This window comes from Rhinolophus hipposideros, assembly GCF_964194185.1.
Source record: "Rhinolophus hipposideros genome assembly, chromosome: 18".
NCBI classification, from domain to species: Eukaryota; Metazoa; Chordata; class Mammalia; order Chiroptera; family Rhinolophidae; genus Rhinolophus; species Rhinolophus hipposideros.
In genome coordinates this window covers 46,908,767-46,926,380 of record NC_138064.1, presented here as the reverse complement: position 1 = coordinate 46,926,380, position 17,614 = coordinate 46,908,767, and the positions used below count along the sequence as shown (strand labels likewise).

At 38.3% G+C, this 17,614-nt stretch overlaps 2 protein-coding genes across 5 annotated transcripts in view; one reads left to right on the top strand and one right to left on the bottom strand.

The window, feature by feature from the left end:
- The window catches only part of DNAJC2 (DnaJ heat shock protein family (Hsp40) member C2), a 28,386-nt gene extending 27,531 nt beyond the window's left edge, over window positions 1-855 (top strand). For both annotated transcript variants that reach the window (XM_081079192.1, XM_081079193.1), the window contains exons 16-17: window positions 93-247; window positions 507-855. In XM_081079192.1, the coding sequence (XP_080935318.1) occupies window positions 93-247; window positions 507-581 (230 nt within the window). In that variant the 3' untranslated portion in view covers window positions 582-855. The remainder of the gene's footprint in view (window positions 1-92; window positions 248-506) is intronic.
- PMPCB (peptidase, mitochondrial processing subunit beta) lies at window positions 244-15,141 on the bottom strand. 3 transcript variants are annotated; one of them, XM_081079194.1, is made up of 13 exons: window positions 14,867-15,141; window positions 13,716-13,856; window positions 12,878-12,964; window positions 12,377-12,506; window positions 7,400-7,598; window positions 6,948-7,027; window positions 4,734-4,846; window positions 3,740-3,883; window positions 2,369-2,529; window positions 1,409-1,494; window positions 1,238-1,326; window positions 1,027-1,102; window positions 244-943 (listed from the first exon to the last, which is right to left on the bottom strand). In XM_081079194.1, the coding sequence occupies exons 1-13, from the start codon at window positions 15,113-15,115 to the stop codon at window positions 879-881; spliced, it is 1,620 nt and encodes a 539-aa protein (XP_080935320.1). In that variant the 5' UTR covers window positions 15,116-15,141; the 3' UTR covers window positions 244-878. The 3 variants fall into 3 exon arrangements, with proteins under 3 accessions (XP_080935320.1, XP_080935321.1, XP_080935322.1); XM_081079195.1 differs by having other exon boundaries at window positions 14,891-15,139; XM_081079196.1 differs by lacking the exon at window positions 14,867-15,141 and adding an exon at window positions 14,410-14,779.
- Between the last annotated feature and the right edge of the window lie 2,473 nt (window positions 15,142-17,614).

Here is a 17,614-nt window from a genome sequence, read left to right as displayed (position 1 = left end):
GTGTATTTAATGGCTCATGAATAGAAAGGACAAGACATTTTCCAAGACATTTTCTATCAATTAGGATTTTCAAATACAAATTTTTCTTACAGGGCCATGTACAGATTTCACCCCTTGGACAACAGAAGAACAGAAGCTTTTGGAACAAGCTTTGAAAACGTACCCAGCTAATACACCTGAAAGATGGGAAAAAATAGCAGAAGCAGTGCCTGGCAGGACAAAGAAGGACTGCATGAAACGATACAAGGTTGTAGAATTTGTCGAGTTTAATGGATTTGTGCTTATTTCAAAGCCACAGTAGTCAGGGGGCCACAGCAGACATTAGAAAGAAGTGACCAATCTTAGAAACTTTCTAGCTCTGGCAGTTGGTAAAATCAACCTGTTCAGTAGTGTCTTTATTTATAGATTTATCCAATTTGAATGTTTTACATATTTACAACAAACACTAGAAATGTCTGCCAATTCTGACAACTTCTTAGTTTAAATTATACTTTTCTCCCTTCTAGGAACTTGTTGAGATGGTAAAAGCAAAGAAAGCTGCTCAAGAGCAAGTACTGAATGCAAGCAGAGCCAGGAAATGACTTATGACAATCTTCGTTGTGTGTACATTTTTATAATAAAACTGAAAATACTATACAAATTTTTATTCTTAAAATGATCCTTATGGTGACAATTTGAAAGTATGCTGTTCCAGCATCATTTCTCAGAGATTACCATTCACTGTGGTGGTCTTATCCCTTGAAAGTTTGACAAAGTATTTCAAATTTCCAAGTGTAAATGTTCATTTTTATTTTCTTCAGAAATCGACAGCTTAAAACTTGCCAGTCTCTGTTAATTTTATAAATATATATGTTCAAAATATTTTGATCAGGCGCATTTTAGTCACGAAGCCAGCACATGTTACGGCGAATCTGGTTAAAATCTGGTAGTTGCTCAATGGGACCTAAGGATTAAAAGACAATTACAAGTGACTGGAAGGAAAGTACTTAGCCAACTTTCTGTGCAGGAAAAAGGAGCCGGGCTTACCAACAGCAGCGATAGCTGGACTCTTATCATATATATATTTGGTACACACTTCTCGAACTGTCTCAGCATTTACAGCCTGAAATAGAGAAGAGTTTTTTGTAGAAAAGACAAATTCTATACCTGGAAATTTTTTAGACTTAAAGCAGGATTTATTTCAGCTTTTGTAACAAGAATTTTTTTACACAAGACCCAACAGTACATAACTACTTACATCAACCCTTGCTTCCAGCTCAGGGATGGGAATTCTTCTATTATAGCACAGCATTTGCCTACCAATATCTTCACAAATTGGAGTGGAACCTGTTTAAAGAGAAAGGAAAACTAAGTATTGGGATATATATAGATCAACCACATGAAAATAGAACTTAGTCTTTATTCTTACCATCGAGTTGCAACAACATGTTTGTTTTCAGAAGATTTTTGGCTCGTGCAACTTCACTTTCAGTGACACTTGTACAGAGTCGTACCCTAAAAACCATTGGGGAAAAAATCATATCAAGTAGTTGGAACATGCGTTTTAAGTTAATGACCTCAAGAAAGATATGTCATATTCTACATATTGCTCCAAAATGTATAAGTGATTATGATTTCAACTTGTAAATACCTGAAGTTACCAGTGATCCTAACAGCTAAGCAAAAGCTAAACTATTACTGATTAGTTTCCTGGTATTGTTAATTTCTGAAAAATGATATGATTAGCAGAGATTCACTACAGTATAAAAATAGGCTGACCACGTTCTGAGAAATGCTACAATCGTTCTGAGACTTCGCGAATCCCCATCTTTCAGGATCTGATACGCTAGAGGATAGGTCCGTGGGTCATTGGTTGCTCAAAAAAAATCAGTTAACTAAAACCTAATAATTAAATTAATAATTACACCCCAGTCAGCTAGATTTAGAGATATGTAAGCCATTTAAGAATGGCAAAGGAAACTTTTCCAAAAAGCTGTGGCCCCTTCTGCCTCTGTCTCAAGGTACTAAACGACAAAACACTACATTTTTTTAGCAATGGCAGATTCATTTTCATAACACTGCCTTTCCAAGCCAGATTAACTTTTAGAGAGACTTTCCAAACTTCCAGTTGGCATTTAAACATTTTACACTTTTAGGATCTCCTTTCTAAAGCAATCGTCTTAATATTTTTTCTGTAGTATGAATCAGTTCAGCTTCACATAAGACTTAGAAGAAACGTCTGTGATCTTTAAAAAAATGCTGTTATTGTGTCTTGTTCATTTCCTTAAGTGCTAATAACATCACCATCAAAAAAAATCACCATTAACAGTAGAAAGAGAAAACTAGCCTAAAATGTAAATTCTAGGCAAGATTTAAATTATTTTCTCACCATTCTTTTTGAACAACATGTAGCATGTCTGCAATAGTGGCTGGTTCACAAACCATATAGATGCCCCATAATCCTGTGTCTGTGTAGGAAGTGTTGAAAGATTGGAAACTATGACAGAGGTTGCCATGACAGGCGAGCTGGGCCAACTTGCTAGATAAATTCTGTAAGGAAAAAAAAACTGTCCATGAGAACTGTAGGTATGCATGTCCAAATTACCAGAAAGAAAAATGTTACGTTGCAAATAGTGAATGCCCTAAGAGGCTAAGGTTCTCAGTTTTATCTATCAATGTCTCAGTAATAAAGTTAAAATTCAATGAGACTAAGAATTAGACATTTCTTACCAGCCCAATGCATCTCCAGAGAAATTAATATAAATGCAATGAATCCCTGTAATTTAGTAGTTGCACCCACTTAGAAAAATAATAACATTACTGTTATTAACCCAATCTGTAGGGATCTTGGCTATGTATGCTTAAAGATTTGAAATTATATTGCGTGTGAAACCTAATATGAAATGTATTTTGTTGAAATCTTTGAATACAAATATATACTTTGTAATTTGAAGTAATTTCAGAGTTACAGAAGTTACAAAAACAGTAAAAAAAAATTCCCATTACCCAAATCCCCTGACAATTGTTATATCACCAATATAACAATTGCTTTATCACTCTCTTTAATGTATGTTTTCAACTATTTGACAGTATATTGCTGATGTGATGCATTTTACCCCTAAATACTTTTTAGTGTGCACTTCTAAAAGACAAGGAAATTAACCTCAGTGTAATTACTAAAACTAGGATATTAACTTTGATATTAACAAATTCTATCCTTATTCAAATTTTGCCCATTATGCCACTTACAAACTTTATGGCAAAGGAAAAAAATAAGTATTTCTGGCCCAAGATGTAATCTAGGATCAATTTTTATATATACATACATATATATATATATATATATATACATATATATACATATATATATATATATATATATATTTTTTTTTTTTCCCCCACAGGACTTTTTTTTTAATTGGAGAACAGTGTGTACTTCCAGGACATTTTTCCAAGTCAAGTTGTTGTCCTTTCAATCTTAGTTGTGGAGGGAGCCATTCAGCTTCAAGTTGTTGTCTTTTTAGTCTTAGTTGTGGAGGGCACAGCTCAGCTCCAGGTTCAGTTGCCATTGCTAGTTGCAGGGGGTGCAGCCCACCATCCCTTGTGGGAGTCGAACCGGCAACCTTCGGAGCTAGGAGCATGGAGCTCTAACCGCCTGAGCCACCGGGCTGACCCCCAATTTATATTTTAAAACTCAAAATTCATAGTACGGAGTTCTATCTTGTCATTATTATGGAAAACCACTTTTAAAATCACTTACCATTCCTCCTCCAAAAGAGCGATCCCAGTTGCCAATCAGTGTGTTTGCAACCATGAGACAGATTGTATCTGGATGTGCCCACCCAACAGCCTCAACAGCTATGGCAAGGTGTGCCAAAGGCATCTTGTCATCCCTCACTCGAATCTAGTTAAGATAAAAAAAAACTCTCGTTAAGATTACCACTACATAACATGCTTAACAGAAAGAAACAAACTCACCAGTCCCATTAATGGCAAAGTTAAAATGCTCACCATGACTCTTGTTTTCTACAGTTTGGCCTCATTACATTGTATAGTCTAATCAAGGGAAAGACTTTCAACAGAAGATCTCCAACTGAAATAGTGCAGACATCGCCACCACACGGTGGTGACTTGGTCAGAGGACTGCCTTATTTCACTAGTAGACACCAACCTTTTGTGTTCGTTCACCTGAATTTTTCTATCTAAATTTAAGCTCATGTTCACACAATAAGCTTATTTTTGTACTGCCAATGCCATAGTTCTGTGCAACTGCCAACACAGGCCTCTTTCCAGATACTACTTTGAGCATCGTTCCTGAGGTTTAAAGCTCTAATGACAAGCAGCAGATCTCCTGCAAGTGCTGGTTCTTAACAGCCACCCCCAAAAGGTACTGTGGGCAGAAGAACTTAGCCCACAGTACACTGGACATGAAAGTCAAAACTTAGGGTGTTTTTAAAATAAAAGATTACTTTTATGCCTGATAGTATATAAATGGGCATAGTGCCAAAGAAAAGCACGAAAAGACCAAATTATAACATTGCCCTTAAAACCTTGCTTCCTGAGGGAAAATAGCTGGTTAAATAACATGGAATAGGAAGGAATATAAGCAAATGAGTCCAGCCTCTTCCCTTTGTTTCAGTTTAAGCCTTTGGTTTCTTCCATTTTGCTCATTAGAAATATGTGCATTTTGTACACTCATTCATAGGTAAAACACAAGCAACTCAGAGGGTTAGGGAGGCTCAGGAGTCGCCTACCTCACTTCCTGTGAATTTGCAGGGAGGCAGAGCTGGCATTTCTCCTTTGTGTGTGGACAAAGAATCGCCAAAATGAAACTTGGCTAACTCGAGCAGTTCATCATGGGAAACTCCTAAATAAAGGAAAATATTTCATGTATCTAGTAGCAGTACAACCTGAAGCAGACAACTGCCAGTACTTCGGATTACAGTAAGCTCAAGGTGGTGTAACGTGATACAGGTTCCACACGAACTACTCGCTCGTTGAAGAGTAATAAGCTCGTTCAGCACTTTGCCCCGGGGGTGGTACAAGGCTTGGGACTGCATGGCTTTCTCATTCTGTCCAGCAATCAACTGTTTCCATCAACATACCAGTGGATTCACAGCCAAGGATAATAAGAGCTTGAAAATACCACATTCCATACAAAATCATGTTAAAGTCATTAGAAGTCCTCAAATGCAAACTAGGAAAAACAAAGTCATTTTTCAACAAGTTTTTAAAGTAAAAAATATAAATATGAGCTCTAACACCTAAAGAAAGCTGGATATGCAGATGTGCTTTATTCTCTGAGACCTGCTATCAATTCAAGAACAATAATTTCATCTAAATTTCACAATAAGTCCACAGCTTTCCAAACACACACTACTTGCCACCCAAAACTTGAGAATTACTTAAGATTCTATATCCTTTACTCTCCAGCCTCAGGAACCAAACAGATTCAACCCATGAAGGATTCTTAAACACAAATACAAAAAACAAACTTAGGCATGCGCAAGTGCTTTAAAAAATACTGCCATGAGAAAATGAAACATTCAATAGTACGTAAAAGCACAATTTACAGCCATGTTTTCCAAAACATCTGTGGTACAAAACAAGACAGTGTATGCTTGTACATTTTCAGAAGCCTCATGTATCAGGGCCACCTTGGGTATCAATCCAGACGGTGATGACACCAGGAAGAGCCTGGCGGTCCAAGGGTGACACGCCGAGTAAAACAGCCTGCGTGTGCACGTCACCTGCACCTACAGCCCTCCTGGCTGGACGTTCTAGATCCTGAGCTTCTGCTCCAACACCACCTCTACTTAACTCGATCTACAACTCAGGGGCGCCAATATTTTTTTTAATAAGGGAAGCTAGGTCTGACTTATTTCATTGATTTGTAAGATGCCACTGTTTTAAGGCGTATCATCGTTTATGTATCAGTAAGACAAAATGCTAATTAATCTAGAACAGGCCATTAACTATAAGATATCCCAAATTTAGCAATGTCGAAATGAACTCGGGAGCCACAATAAAACCCTCTGTGTACATATGCCACCAACAAGGGCAGAGACACCCCAGATAGCTTGGTTGCTGAGGTCCCATCTAACCGACAGTCTTCCCGTTTCCCAAGAGAATTTCCGAGTGCACTGCCTGCCATACAAAGGTAACACGATTTAGCTGAGAGCCACAATGAAAAACATGTTGAAGATATTTAACCCTCATTTTCACCTTCTCCATTATTCCCAACTAATTAGCTCAGAAGTCTATCCAGAGCAACTAGAATTTTAATTTGTTGTCATTTCTAAAGGGAGAAAAATTAACACAAAAGATTTACACTCCATCTATCTTCACTTTGCCAGAAAGACAAAACAAAACTGGAAACCAATCAAATGTACTGTTTGCCTAAATTCAGACTGCCAGGAAGCCTAGCAGAATCTAATGTGAATTTTCTTTCCTTCACTGGCTTCACCATGTCCCCAGAGAAGCCCTGCCCTGATGCCCCTGCATGTCTGGGTTCCCATTACACCTTCTCATGGCTCCCTCTGTACTTCACCTTCTCAATAATCAGATCTACTGAATGAACAAACAAATGAAAGGAAGAACAACATAACATACCCATTCCATGCCTGACCAAAGATGAAGTTGGTTCTTAAGAAATAACTTACAAATCTCAAGACTCCCAAACTATAGAACACTAACTTCCAGGTGTCACTGTCTCCCAGTTGACTCACGTATCCTTCTCTTACACGTGAATTCCATTCTGTGTATCTACTTGTGTATTACAGGCCCATATGTTTTTCTATTAAAAAACTCTACTAAAAAGAAGATGGAGGGCAAGTCTGGTTCCCCTTACACAACATATTAAACAATTTGCTCTGTAAATACTCTTAGCACATCTCCCAACAGATCAAACTGATAAGCACATCATTAATAACTGTTCAAAACAGTTACAGAAATTTAAAGCAACTCACCTCCAGCAGCAGCAAGGACTATCCGTGGCCCCTTATAATGTGTGGTTATATAATCCACTAAGTCCTTACGATTTATGGATCTGTAAACGGGGTAGGAAAAGCAACATGAAAAGGAAGTTAAAAAGCACTTAAGATCTTCACTTAATGTGCCTGAAATTAGGCACTTAAAGGTATGCTAAGTTAAACGCAGTCAGAAAGGGGGTATTGGCAAGAAGTATCAATGAATTCAACTTTTTTATATCAAGAAAAACGATACCATCATTCGTTTATTCCAGAAGTAGTTAGGTGCCCAGACACCTGGGAGTTAGGCGGGGCTAAAGTGAAACTAGAATACAGTTTCATTCAGATTATGGGGGTGGTGAATTACTTTTTGAAACACACTTTTTGAATGTTAATTTTCACAACTCAAATTTTTCTAAAAAAAAAAAAAAAAATCTGAGAATTACACCTACTTGATATTTTCAGTTGGTCCCAAAATTGTCCGTCCAAGTGCAGTATTTTGATAAGCTGTGGCATGAAGATAATCAAAAACAACTTCTTGTAAATTGGTTTCAACTTCCTGCATCTCTCTAAGGATTACTCCTCGTTCACGTTCAATCTCTGCTTCTCCCAATGTGCTGTTTTGTATTATATCAGCAAGAATTTCTACAGCTAATTCAAAAGAAAACGTAGGAAACACTAAGAATCTTAATTTTCACTATGAAAAGCTAGTAAGCTAGCATCGGAAACCACGATACTGACCATCACTCAATACTGACTGACTAAATGATTAAACTGGGAAGAAACAAATGTTTCCATATATTCGATGTACCTAAAGGGACAATATTAAAATTATAAAATACAAGCCCTGTGACATAGAAGAGCGTGGAAAAATTCCTAAATCTGCCAGGTCTCACAACACTTAATGACTACCTCCAACCACTTCAAAAATGTCAGAAATCTGCATATGTGTAAATTGTTGTATGAAAATTACAAAGGAGAAAATTATCCATATCCATCAGAACATCTAGGAATGCAGAGTCCATATCGCCCAACTATTTACTACCCAATTCCCACAGCAATGAGGCTGGTACAAAAAGAAGCCAAGAATCATCCTAATCTAAAATATGCCCCCAGTGAACCACTTCCAGAACTAGTGTCCTCACAAATACCCTTTCCCACTTACCTTAATCCCCATGTCTATTCCCACCCATCTACTCAACTGTTGGCTAACTTCTTGGCATTACCAAAGTCACTGATAAATGATCTAAAAGAGCTGGAGCAGTTAACCTCTGAAGAAAAGGACAGGCACCCCAAGAGATACATGTGACTATCAAAGGATTAAAAATGGCCCTTGGGAAAAACCGATGAAACCCTCAAATATTTACATAAAAATGACCCTAATTTGCAAAAAGCCAAAATGAATTGAAGGATATCACGCTATTAAGCAATTTTATCAGAGTTTTTACATAGTTGCAATCACAATCTAAATTGTAGTAAATACAAAACAAAGTTATAATCTTTAGTGTCATTTTTAACTCCACTGTAAACTTTTGTTGTTTTAAGTTCACTCTAAGAGACCTTGTCTCAGATCCAATTATGTTCAAATACCGAGGACCTCCTGTAATTAATTACCTCTGTAGACTGCCCAAAATGACAAAAAATATTGCTCGAGTAAGCTGGGGCTGAGATCATGACCAAAGGGAAAAAATTATCTGTAAAACCAAATAAAATCCATCTGTCCAGATTGCCAAGATGAGTGAAGAAGACCCCAAAGACAGATAGGAGGTCACGTAGTCCTGTGTGCAGACCCTCGTTTATACGGGATTGGTAGTTTAGTGTGGGCCTTGCCAAAGCGGGGAGCCCATAATTCCTAACATTCATGATTTAATCAAAATCTTATTTCTTTTTAGTGTATATTTATATATAAGTTAGTATACTGGTACATGTATTTATTTAATTGACAAATACACCTATATTGAGAATATATGATCAAGTCTCTTACTAATAAGGATGGGTGATCATAAAACTTTGGAAACCACTAGTCTATGAACATCTAATTATACAGGAGGCTTCACCCAACTGAGGGAACAAAAACAAACACCCCCCAGAGCGGAGCTGCTTCAAGAGCACTTCCACTCTGACTTCCTTAAAAAACCCCCTGCTTTTCCACTCCTTCCCAGCCAGAAGCCAGGAGGAGGGAAAAAAAAAGTCTTCCAACCTCTCCCTTTCTTTAGTCCAGTTTTGCTTGCCCTGCAGTTCTCTGTGTAAAAAAAATAGAGGGACAGGTTAAAATGACAACCCTTTCAAGTAGCCTGGCCTGGCCCTTTGTTCTTAGTCCCTAACTAGTCTTGGGGCAAAAACTGTTTCTCAGGAAATCATCAAAAACCTTACCAATGGTTTGTGAATTCAAACCAACACACCCTCCACTGTTGTCATTTTTATTGATTTTAATACAGAAGTTCGACTACCATGAAATTTTTATTTTATGAAAATTTCACTTCATTTACATGTGGTAGTTTTTTGCTTATTGTGCTGTTATTTTGACAAAGCAACCTGGCACCATGAATCTGAGTGAGAAGATACAGTAAGCCACTTACTAGCTATACAATCCTGGGCAAGTCAGAGTCTGGACCTCAATTTCCACAACTGCAAAGTGGAGACACCTCCTTCCTTCACTAACTTCAAATACATGCTTACTATGCAGATCAAGTAAGATAATATATACACAAAATGTAATATATACAAAAGTACTTGTGTAAAGTCTCATTCAAACATTATTAATGAAAGCCTATTAGGGATCCAAAATTCCAAAGTAATTAACTACAACTATACCAGGATCTTAAAGATTAATAATTTCACTGGTTAGCACTTAAAACTGCTAAATTTTTAAATTAATTGTACCATAGGGAAAATGTGTTGTGTAATAGCTTTCCTTTAAGAAATTAAAAACACTCCACAAACATAACTACAACAAACTGCCATGCTGTCAGAATAATTATTTTATTTCTACAAAAATAAAATCTATTTTGTTGTAAAAATAATTAATAATCTTGTAAGTGAAAATCTGCTTATTTTGCATCTGATGGCCAAAAAGTTTTTGTAGCAAACCAGTGATCAAAAAAAAACAAAAAAAATGCTCCTAGCCAGAGCAAGAAATAAAAGGCATCCAAATTATAAAGGAATAGTAAAACTGTCACTATTTAGAGATGATATACTTTTTATAGAAAATCTTAAAACTTCCATCAAAAAACTGTTAGAACTAATAAATTCAGTAAAGTTGCAAGATACAAAATCAATACTCAAAAATCTGTTGCATTTCTATACACAAATAATGAACTATTGGAAAGAGAAATTAAGAAAATAATCCTATTTGCAGTTGCAGCAAAAAGAATTAAATACCTAGGAATAAATTTAACTAAGAAACTAAAAGACCTGCACACTGAAAACTGTAAGGCAACGATGTAAGAAAACTGAAGAAGATACAAATAAATGGAAAGATATTCTATGCTCATGGATTGGAAGAATAGTTAAAATGCCCATACTACGCAAACAGCAATATCAGATTCAATTCAATCCCAATCAAAATTTCAATAGCAATTTTTTACAGAAATATAACAATTAATCCTAAAATTTGTATGAAACCACAAAAGACCTGACTAGCCAAAGCAATCTTGAGAAAGAAGAAAAAAGTTGAAGGCACCAAGCTTCCTGATTTCAAACTATATTACAAAGCTATAGTAATTAACAGTTTGGTATTGGCATAAAAACAGACCACAGATCAATAGAACAGAACAGAAGGCCCAAAATAAACCCACACTTATATGGTCAATTAATCTAAGACAAAGGAGCCAGGAATATACAATGGAGAAAGGAGAGTCTACCTTACACTACACACAAAAAGCAACTCAACATGGATTGAATACTTAAACCTAAGACCTGAAACCATAAAACTCCTAGAAGAAAACACAGGCAGTAAATAAGCTCCTTCACATAGGTCTTGGCGATGGTTTTTTTGAATCTGATGCCAAAAGCAACGCTTCTGTTGTGCCAAAACGCTTCTGCACAACAAAGGAAATCATCAACAAGAGGCAACCAGTGAATCAGAGAAAATATTTGCAAATCATATCTAATAATGAGTTAATATCCAAAATATATAAAGAAATCATACAACTCAATAGCAGAAAAACAATCTAATTAAAAACTGGACAGAAGATCTGAATACACATTTTTCCAAAGACAGACAGATGGCCAACAGGTACATGAAAAGGTGCTCAGCATCACTAATCATCAGGGAAATGCAAATCAAAATCACAATGAGAAATCACCTCACACCTGTTAGAATGACTATCAAAAAGACAAGAAGTAATGAGTGTTGGTGAGAATATGAAGAGAATCCTCGTGCACTGTTGGTGGGAATGTAAATTGGTGCAGCCACTATGAAAAACAGTATGGAGGTTCTCCAAAATATTAAAAATAGAACTATCATATGACCCAGCAATTCTACTTCTGGGTATTTATCCAATGAAAACAAAAACACTAACTCAAAAATATGTATGCACCCCCATGTTCATTGCCACATTATTTACAATAGCCCAGATATGGAAACAACCTAAGTGTCAATTGATGAATGAATGAATGAATTGTGGCATACGTATTCAATGGAATATTATTCAGCCACAAAAAAAAATGAAATCTTGCCATTTGCAACAACATCGATGGACCTACAGGGTATTATGCTAAGTGAGATGAGACAGAGAGAAACAAATACCATGTAATCTCTCTAAGTGAAATGAGACAGAGAGAAACAAATACCACGTAATCTCTCTTATATGTGGAACCCTCCCACCCTACCCCCAAGAAACAACCCAAGCTCATACAGAGAGCAGATTGGTGGTTGTCAGAGGCAGGGGGTGGGAGAAAGGAGTGAACTATTTTGTTTTTGTTTTTAGTTTGAATTAAAAAAACAAATTAGTGGAAGTTAAGAAAGAAGAGCAATTCAGGATGAGGAACTAGGATGTGCAAATACAACAAAGAAGCAAGTTTTGTTCAAAAAACAAAGCCCAGCAGTCAGTAGATATAAAACCTATTCAGGTTTATAAAAATAAAAAATTCAGATAACAGGGTAAAGTGAGGGGGGATTAAAAACAGTAGGCAGTAACAAATAAATACAAACAAGTGTTTCACTACACAGGCATGGCTTTGGAGGAAGTATTATTTTTGAATAGAGCATTAGGGCCTGATTTGCACAAGTCTTATAGCCTAAAAATATTTGATATCATTGTCATATTGGGAGAAACAAAATAAAAATGTGCCCCCTCACCCAGAATCTGGTTCACTTTTTTTCACATTCTGGGGGTCACCCTTTCATAACAGACATAATAAAAACAGTACTAAATTATTTCTTAACTCTTGTGAAAAGTATGTATCTGCAGTACAAATAACAATACCTCTTGGCAAATCTTTAGAGAACGCTTTGGCATAATACACAGTTTGCTCTCTGGAGGTGTAAGCATTGAGGTGAGCACCCATGTTTTCAATCTCAAGTTCCAGATCTAACTGGGATCTCTTTTTGGTGCCCTGAAATAAAAGAGGAAAAAAATTATGATACCTTCCTTTATCCCTCATCTGTTCTAAACACTTCAGACAATGAGTATGAGGATGTAAGTCTTTGTCAGGTTCATGAAAAGACCAAATTTGATAAATCAGGCTTCAGAAATCATGGTATACTTTCGGATGACCCCAAGATCACAAGAGAAAATCCTTGTTTCAACCGTGCAGAGCAATTATCAGTAATTATTTCAGATATTATTCTGACAAAAAAAGATTTGAAAAATAATAAAAATGAAACATGCGATATATTGAAGTAGTTCTCTTTGCCTTAGCATGAGTTTTTATACTTACTGTCTTTTTAAAAAATGCCTTTTTATAAAATAGGTCTTATAACTTGCCTTGAAAGCCATATGCTCCAGAAAATGAGCTGTTCCATTATTCTTCTCATTTTCATATCGACTTCCAGCATCAATCCAGAGCCCAACCTTAATACAACCAAGGAACAAGTAAAGCATCATTTTCTTTCTTTTGGGAGAATACCAGTGGGGAGAGGGGCAGGCCTTCCTTTTTCTGACAAATGCTTTCTCGTCTTAACACTCAAGTTTTCTTGACTTGAGTATATTGACAGCATATTCCTATGAACTATGAGATTTAAAAATTTTGGTCACCAGGCCCTGCTGGATGCTATGAATAATCTAATTACCAGCTTCACTGAGGACGCAGATTCTTAGTCCAACTTGTACTACAGCCATTAACAACTACAGTATAAAGAACATCAGAGGTTGCCAGAAAATCTAGGTTGAAATCCTGGCTCTGTCATGCATTAGCTGCGTAACTTTGGCCAAAACCATTTAACTTCTCTGAACTTGTTCCTCAACTGTGACACGGATGTGATGATACCTAGTACTACAAAGAACTGTTTCAAAGATCAAATAAGACAATATATGTAAAAACAGCTGGCACAGAGTAGCCCAGGAAATGTACCTCTTTCATTACTATTGACAGTACTAACAATAAATAACATAATTATAGGCTACAAGAATCAGATGCAGACATTTAAACATGCTACATGCATCCAGCATCGTTGGAAGAGTCACAAGTGAAAGTCACCTGTCAAGGCAAAATAATTGCCACTATTTTTCCACCACCAGGCAAGTAAAAAGCTTAGATGAAAACTAGCAATGTGGTCTCTTCTCATGAGGAGTCACTCAAACAGTGGTTGCCTGAATCACTCACTGTGCACGTTGACAGCCCAGAATCTTCAGAGGCCACTCTCAGTCCGTTCTCCAGACGAGTTACTCGTGTTTCAGGAACATTCAGAACAACTTGGGTAGCAGCTTGTGTACTTCTCAATCTGTTCCCTCCAAGATACGAGGACTGGTTGGGGGTGGAGGGGGGAAGCAAAACACATCATTGTGCTGATAGTCAATGTTGATTAAAAGACCAACCCTTTCTCAAAGAGACTGTGTATAAAGTACTCTTTGCTCCCTAACTCCTGTGCCACTGGAGTCCACCCTGTGCCCCTCCTAAGAACCTTCCTGCCTTAACCAACCACTCTCCTGAGAAACACGCCCACAAGCATGCCCTTCCCTTGGGGAAAAGGAGCAGGTAGTATCATTGTTCAGAGAGAAACGACTTTTGTTTCAATACCTCTCCTAGAAATGTTTAATAGTCATCACAGGAGGAACACACGGAGGAGGAGGGCCAAGAAAGCGAGAGAAAAATATTAAAATAATAAATTTAATATTAAAAATATTAAAATAATAAATTTAATATTAAAAATATTAAAATACAACGCAGAAATGAGATTGAGATTTTCAGTGCTTGAGAAAAGCAAAACGTTTGGGGAAAGGCAGAAAAAGAGAAGATAGGAAAAAGTGTAGCTGCTCAATGGACACTCTGGCTGCCTTGTTTACTATGTACTACTTACCTGTCCGCAATATTGAAACTTTTCCTTTATACATAAAAGCCCCACATACGCTGGAGAAACCAGAGGCTCCCATGAGAAAAACGCACACACAGACACATTTTCCTTTAGCCACCCGGGTATCCCAGCGAGCCCAGCGAGGATGAGGAAGTCCCGTCTTAGGCAAAAACAGCAACCACTTCACTTTTTAATCTCTGCAGTTTGCAACCACTGTGTTTTCCGTGATCACCCGCCCTCCCTAGGACGACCCTCAGTCACTGCGGCCGAGGCGGGGACCGGGCGCTCCGCGCACGGCGGCGGCGGCGCACGCGCAGCACGTGTCCAAAGCCAGCGCCCGCGGGTCCCGGTGGAGGAGCCCCGGCCCGACCTGCCCGTGGGATGCGTGGGGCCGACGCCAGAGGCTGAGCCGGGCGCCCGTGACTCCAGTTCTCCGGGCGGGGACCAGTGGGACAGGCCGCACCCAGGCACGTGGAAGGAAGCTCACCCGTCCCGCAGCGCCTCCGACCAGGCACCTCTCGGTGAAGCCCCAGAGTCGCCGACGCGCTGCGGGCACCAGCACGGCTCGGGCCGCCGCCGCCGCCATCTCTGCAGGGCACTGGGCGGAGGATGTGCTTCCGGGGTCGTGACCTGGTCCCAGAGGAGAAAGCGGACACCACCTGGTGGCCATGATGGCAATGACACTCCGCCAAGCGCTTGTGGACCTGGGCATGGCGCTGAGCGGTCGGCCCCAAATAATACCCATTAGAGAGACTGTAGAAGCCCCTGTATCATCAGTTACTTCGATCGCCTATGGCGTGCAAGGCACGAATCTGGAGGCGTTATCCCATTGGTGGCTGAAATTGATTGGAAAACGGAATAGGATCCGTAACTGACTGTCCTTAAATAAGCATCTAATGGGACAGACAGGCGTAGTGAGCGGAGGGAAGGATGTGTCAATGTCAACCCCTTTCACTCTTCAACTCTTTACAGTCTGGCTCATTTCATTCTTTAGAAATGGCTCATTCTTTAGAAATGGTGAGGCCACTAATTCCTGAATGGACACTTTACAAACCTTATCTTTTTTTTATTGGGGGGAAGAGGAACAGGACTTTATTGGGGAACAGTGTGTACTTCCAGGACTTTTTTCCAAGTCAAGTTGTTGTCCTTTCAGTCTTAGTTGTGGAGGGCGCAGCTCAGCTCCAGGTCCAGTTGCCTTTGCTAGTTGCAGGGGGCACAGCCCACCATCCCTTGCGGGACTCAAGGAGTTGAACCAGCAACCTTGTGGTTGAGAGCCCACTGGCCCATGTGGGAATCGAACCGGCAGCCTTCAGAGTTAGGAGCATGGAGCTCCAACTGCCTGAGCCACCAGGCTGGCCCCTACAAACTTTATCTTACAGTCCTATTGGCCGAATTTGAATGGTAGATCTCTTTGAAATTTTCTATTCTCAATGTATCTTAGAGCTTCTCCTTCTTATAGTACCTTCTTCACCTTCTTGGGCAGCTCTTTATTCACAGCTCTCTTAATGAAACTAAAAATAGCAAGTACTGTTCTAATTGTGCTATTCTTATGCTCATCTTACAGATGTAGAAACTGAGGTAAAATGACTTGCCTTAGGTTACGATGCTGATAACAGGGTGTCTGGCTTCAAATCCTGTGCTCCTTAGCACCGCACTCGATTATCCTAAAAGTTGGTGTCCCCAGGGTTCTGACCTGGGCCTCTTCTCCTACTGTACACTCTCCCTGAGAGTTTCCATTTCCACCTGAGCAGCTCCCTGTTCTACCCAACCAGCCCTTTCTCTTAAGCTCCATGCCCACTTAACCATTCAATTATTGGACAACTATCCTTGAATATCCCATTGGTACCGCAATATCAACTTGTCCAAAATGCAATTTGATATCTTGCCCCTTAGTCTCTTACTGTATATCCAAAGCAAAACAGCCAGTGGTACCTCTGTTCACCCAGACATCCAAACCAGAAACCTGGATTTCATCTTCAAGTCAAAGTCAAAATCAAAACCCCAATGAGATATTTCACCTCCACTAGAATGGCTAAATTTCAAAAGATAGACAATAACAAGTGTTGGTAAGGATGTGGAGAAATGGAACCCTCATGCACTGCTAGGGGAGGAGTGTAAAATGGTACAGCCACTTTGGAAAACAGTCTGGTGGGTCCCCAAAAAGTTAAACATAGAGTACTACTTATCCAGTAATTCCACTCCAAGGTATATACCCAAGAGAAATAAAAACATATGTCCACTTGTATACAAATAATTCATAATAGCCAAAAGTTGGAAACAACCCACATGTTCATCAACTGATGAATGGATAAGTAAAATTTTGTATATCCATACAACAGAATATTATTTAGCAATAAAATGAAGGACTTATACATGCTACAACATGGATGAAACTTGAAAACATTATGTTAAGTGAAAGAAGTTAGTATATTCAATGATATATGAAAGACCACATATTCTATGATTCCATTTATATGAAATGTTTAGAATAGGCAAATCTATAGAGAAATAAAGTAGATTAGTGGTTGTCTAGTGTTGGGAGAAGTGAGAAGGTTGGAGGCTGATAGCTAATATGTATAGGGTTTCTTTTTCGAGGTGATTAAAATGTTCTAAAATTAGTGGTAATGGTGGCATAACTCTATGAATAGATTGAAAGCCATTGAATGGTATACTTTAAGTGGGTGAATTATATAGCATGTGAATTATATCTCAATAAAACTTTTACTAATTATTGGACAAGGGATTTGAATAGATAGTTCTACAAAAAAGATATACAAGTGGCCAATAAACACATGAAAAGATGCTCAATATCGTTAGCCAACAGGAAAATGTAAATCAAAAGGTACTATTTCACACACACTAAGATGGCTATAATGAAAAAGACAGACAGTAACAAGTGTTGACGAGAGCAAATGTGGAGAAATTACAGCCCTCAACATTGCTGGTGAAAATGTAAATGGTGCAACTGCTATGGAAAACAACTGTGCATTTCCTCAAAAAGGTAAACATAGCGTTAACATCTGACTCAGCAATTCCACTCCTAGGTATAGACCTGAGAAATGAAAACATACGTCCACACAAAAGAGTATAAACAAATGTTTATAATAGCATTATTCATAATAGCCTAAAGGTGAAAACAACCCAAATGTCCATTAACTGATGAATGGACAGACAAAATGTTGCATATCTGTACATTGGAATATTATTCAGC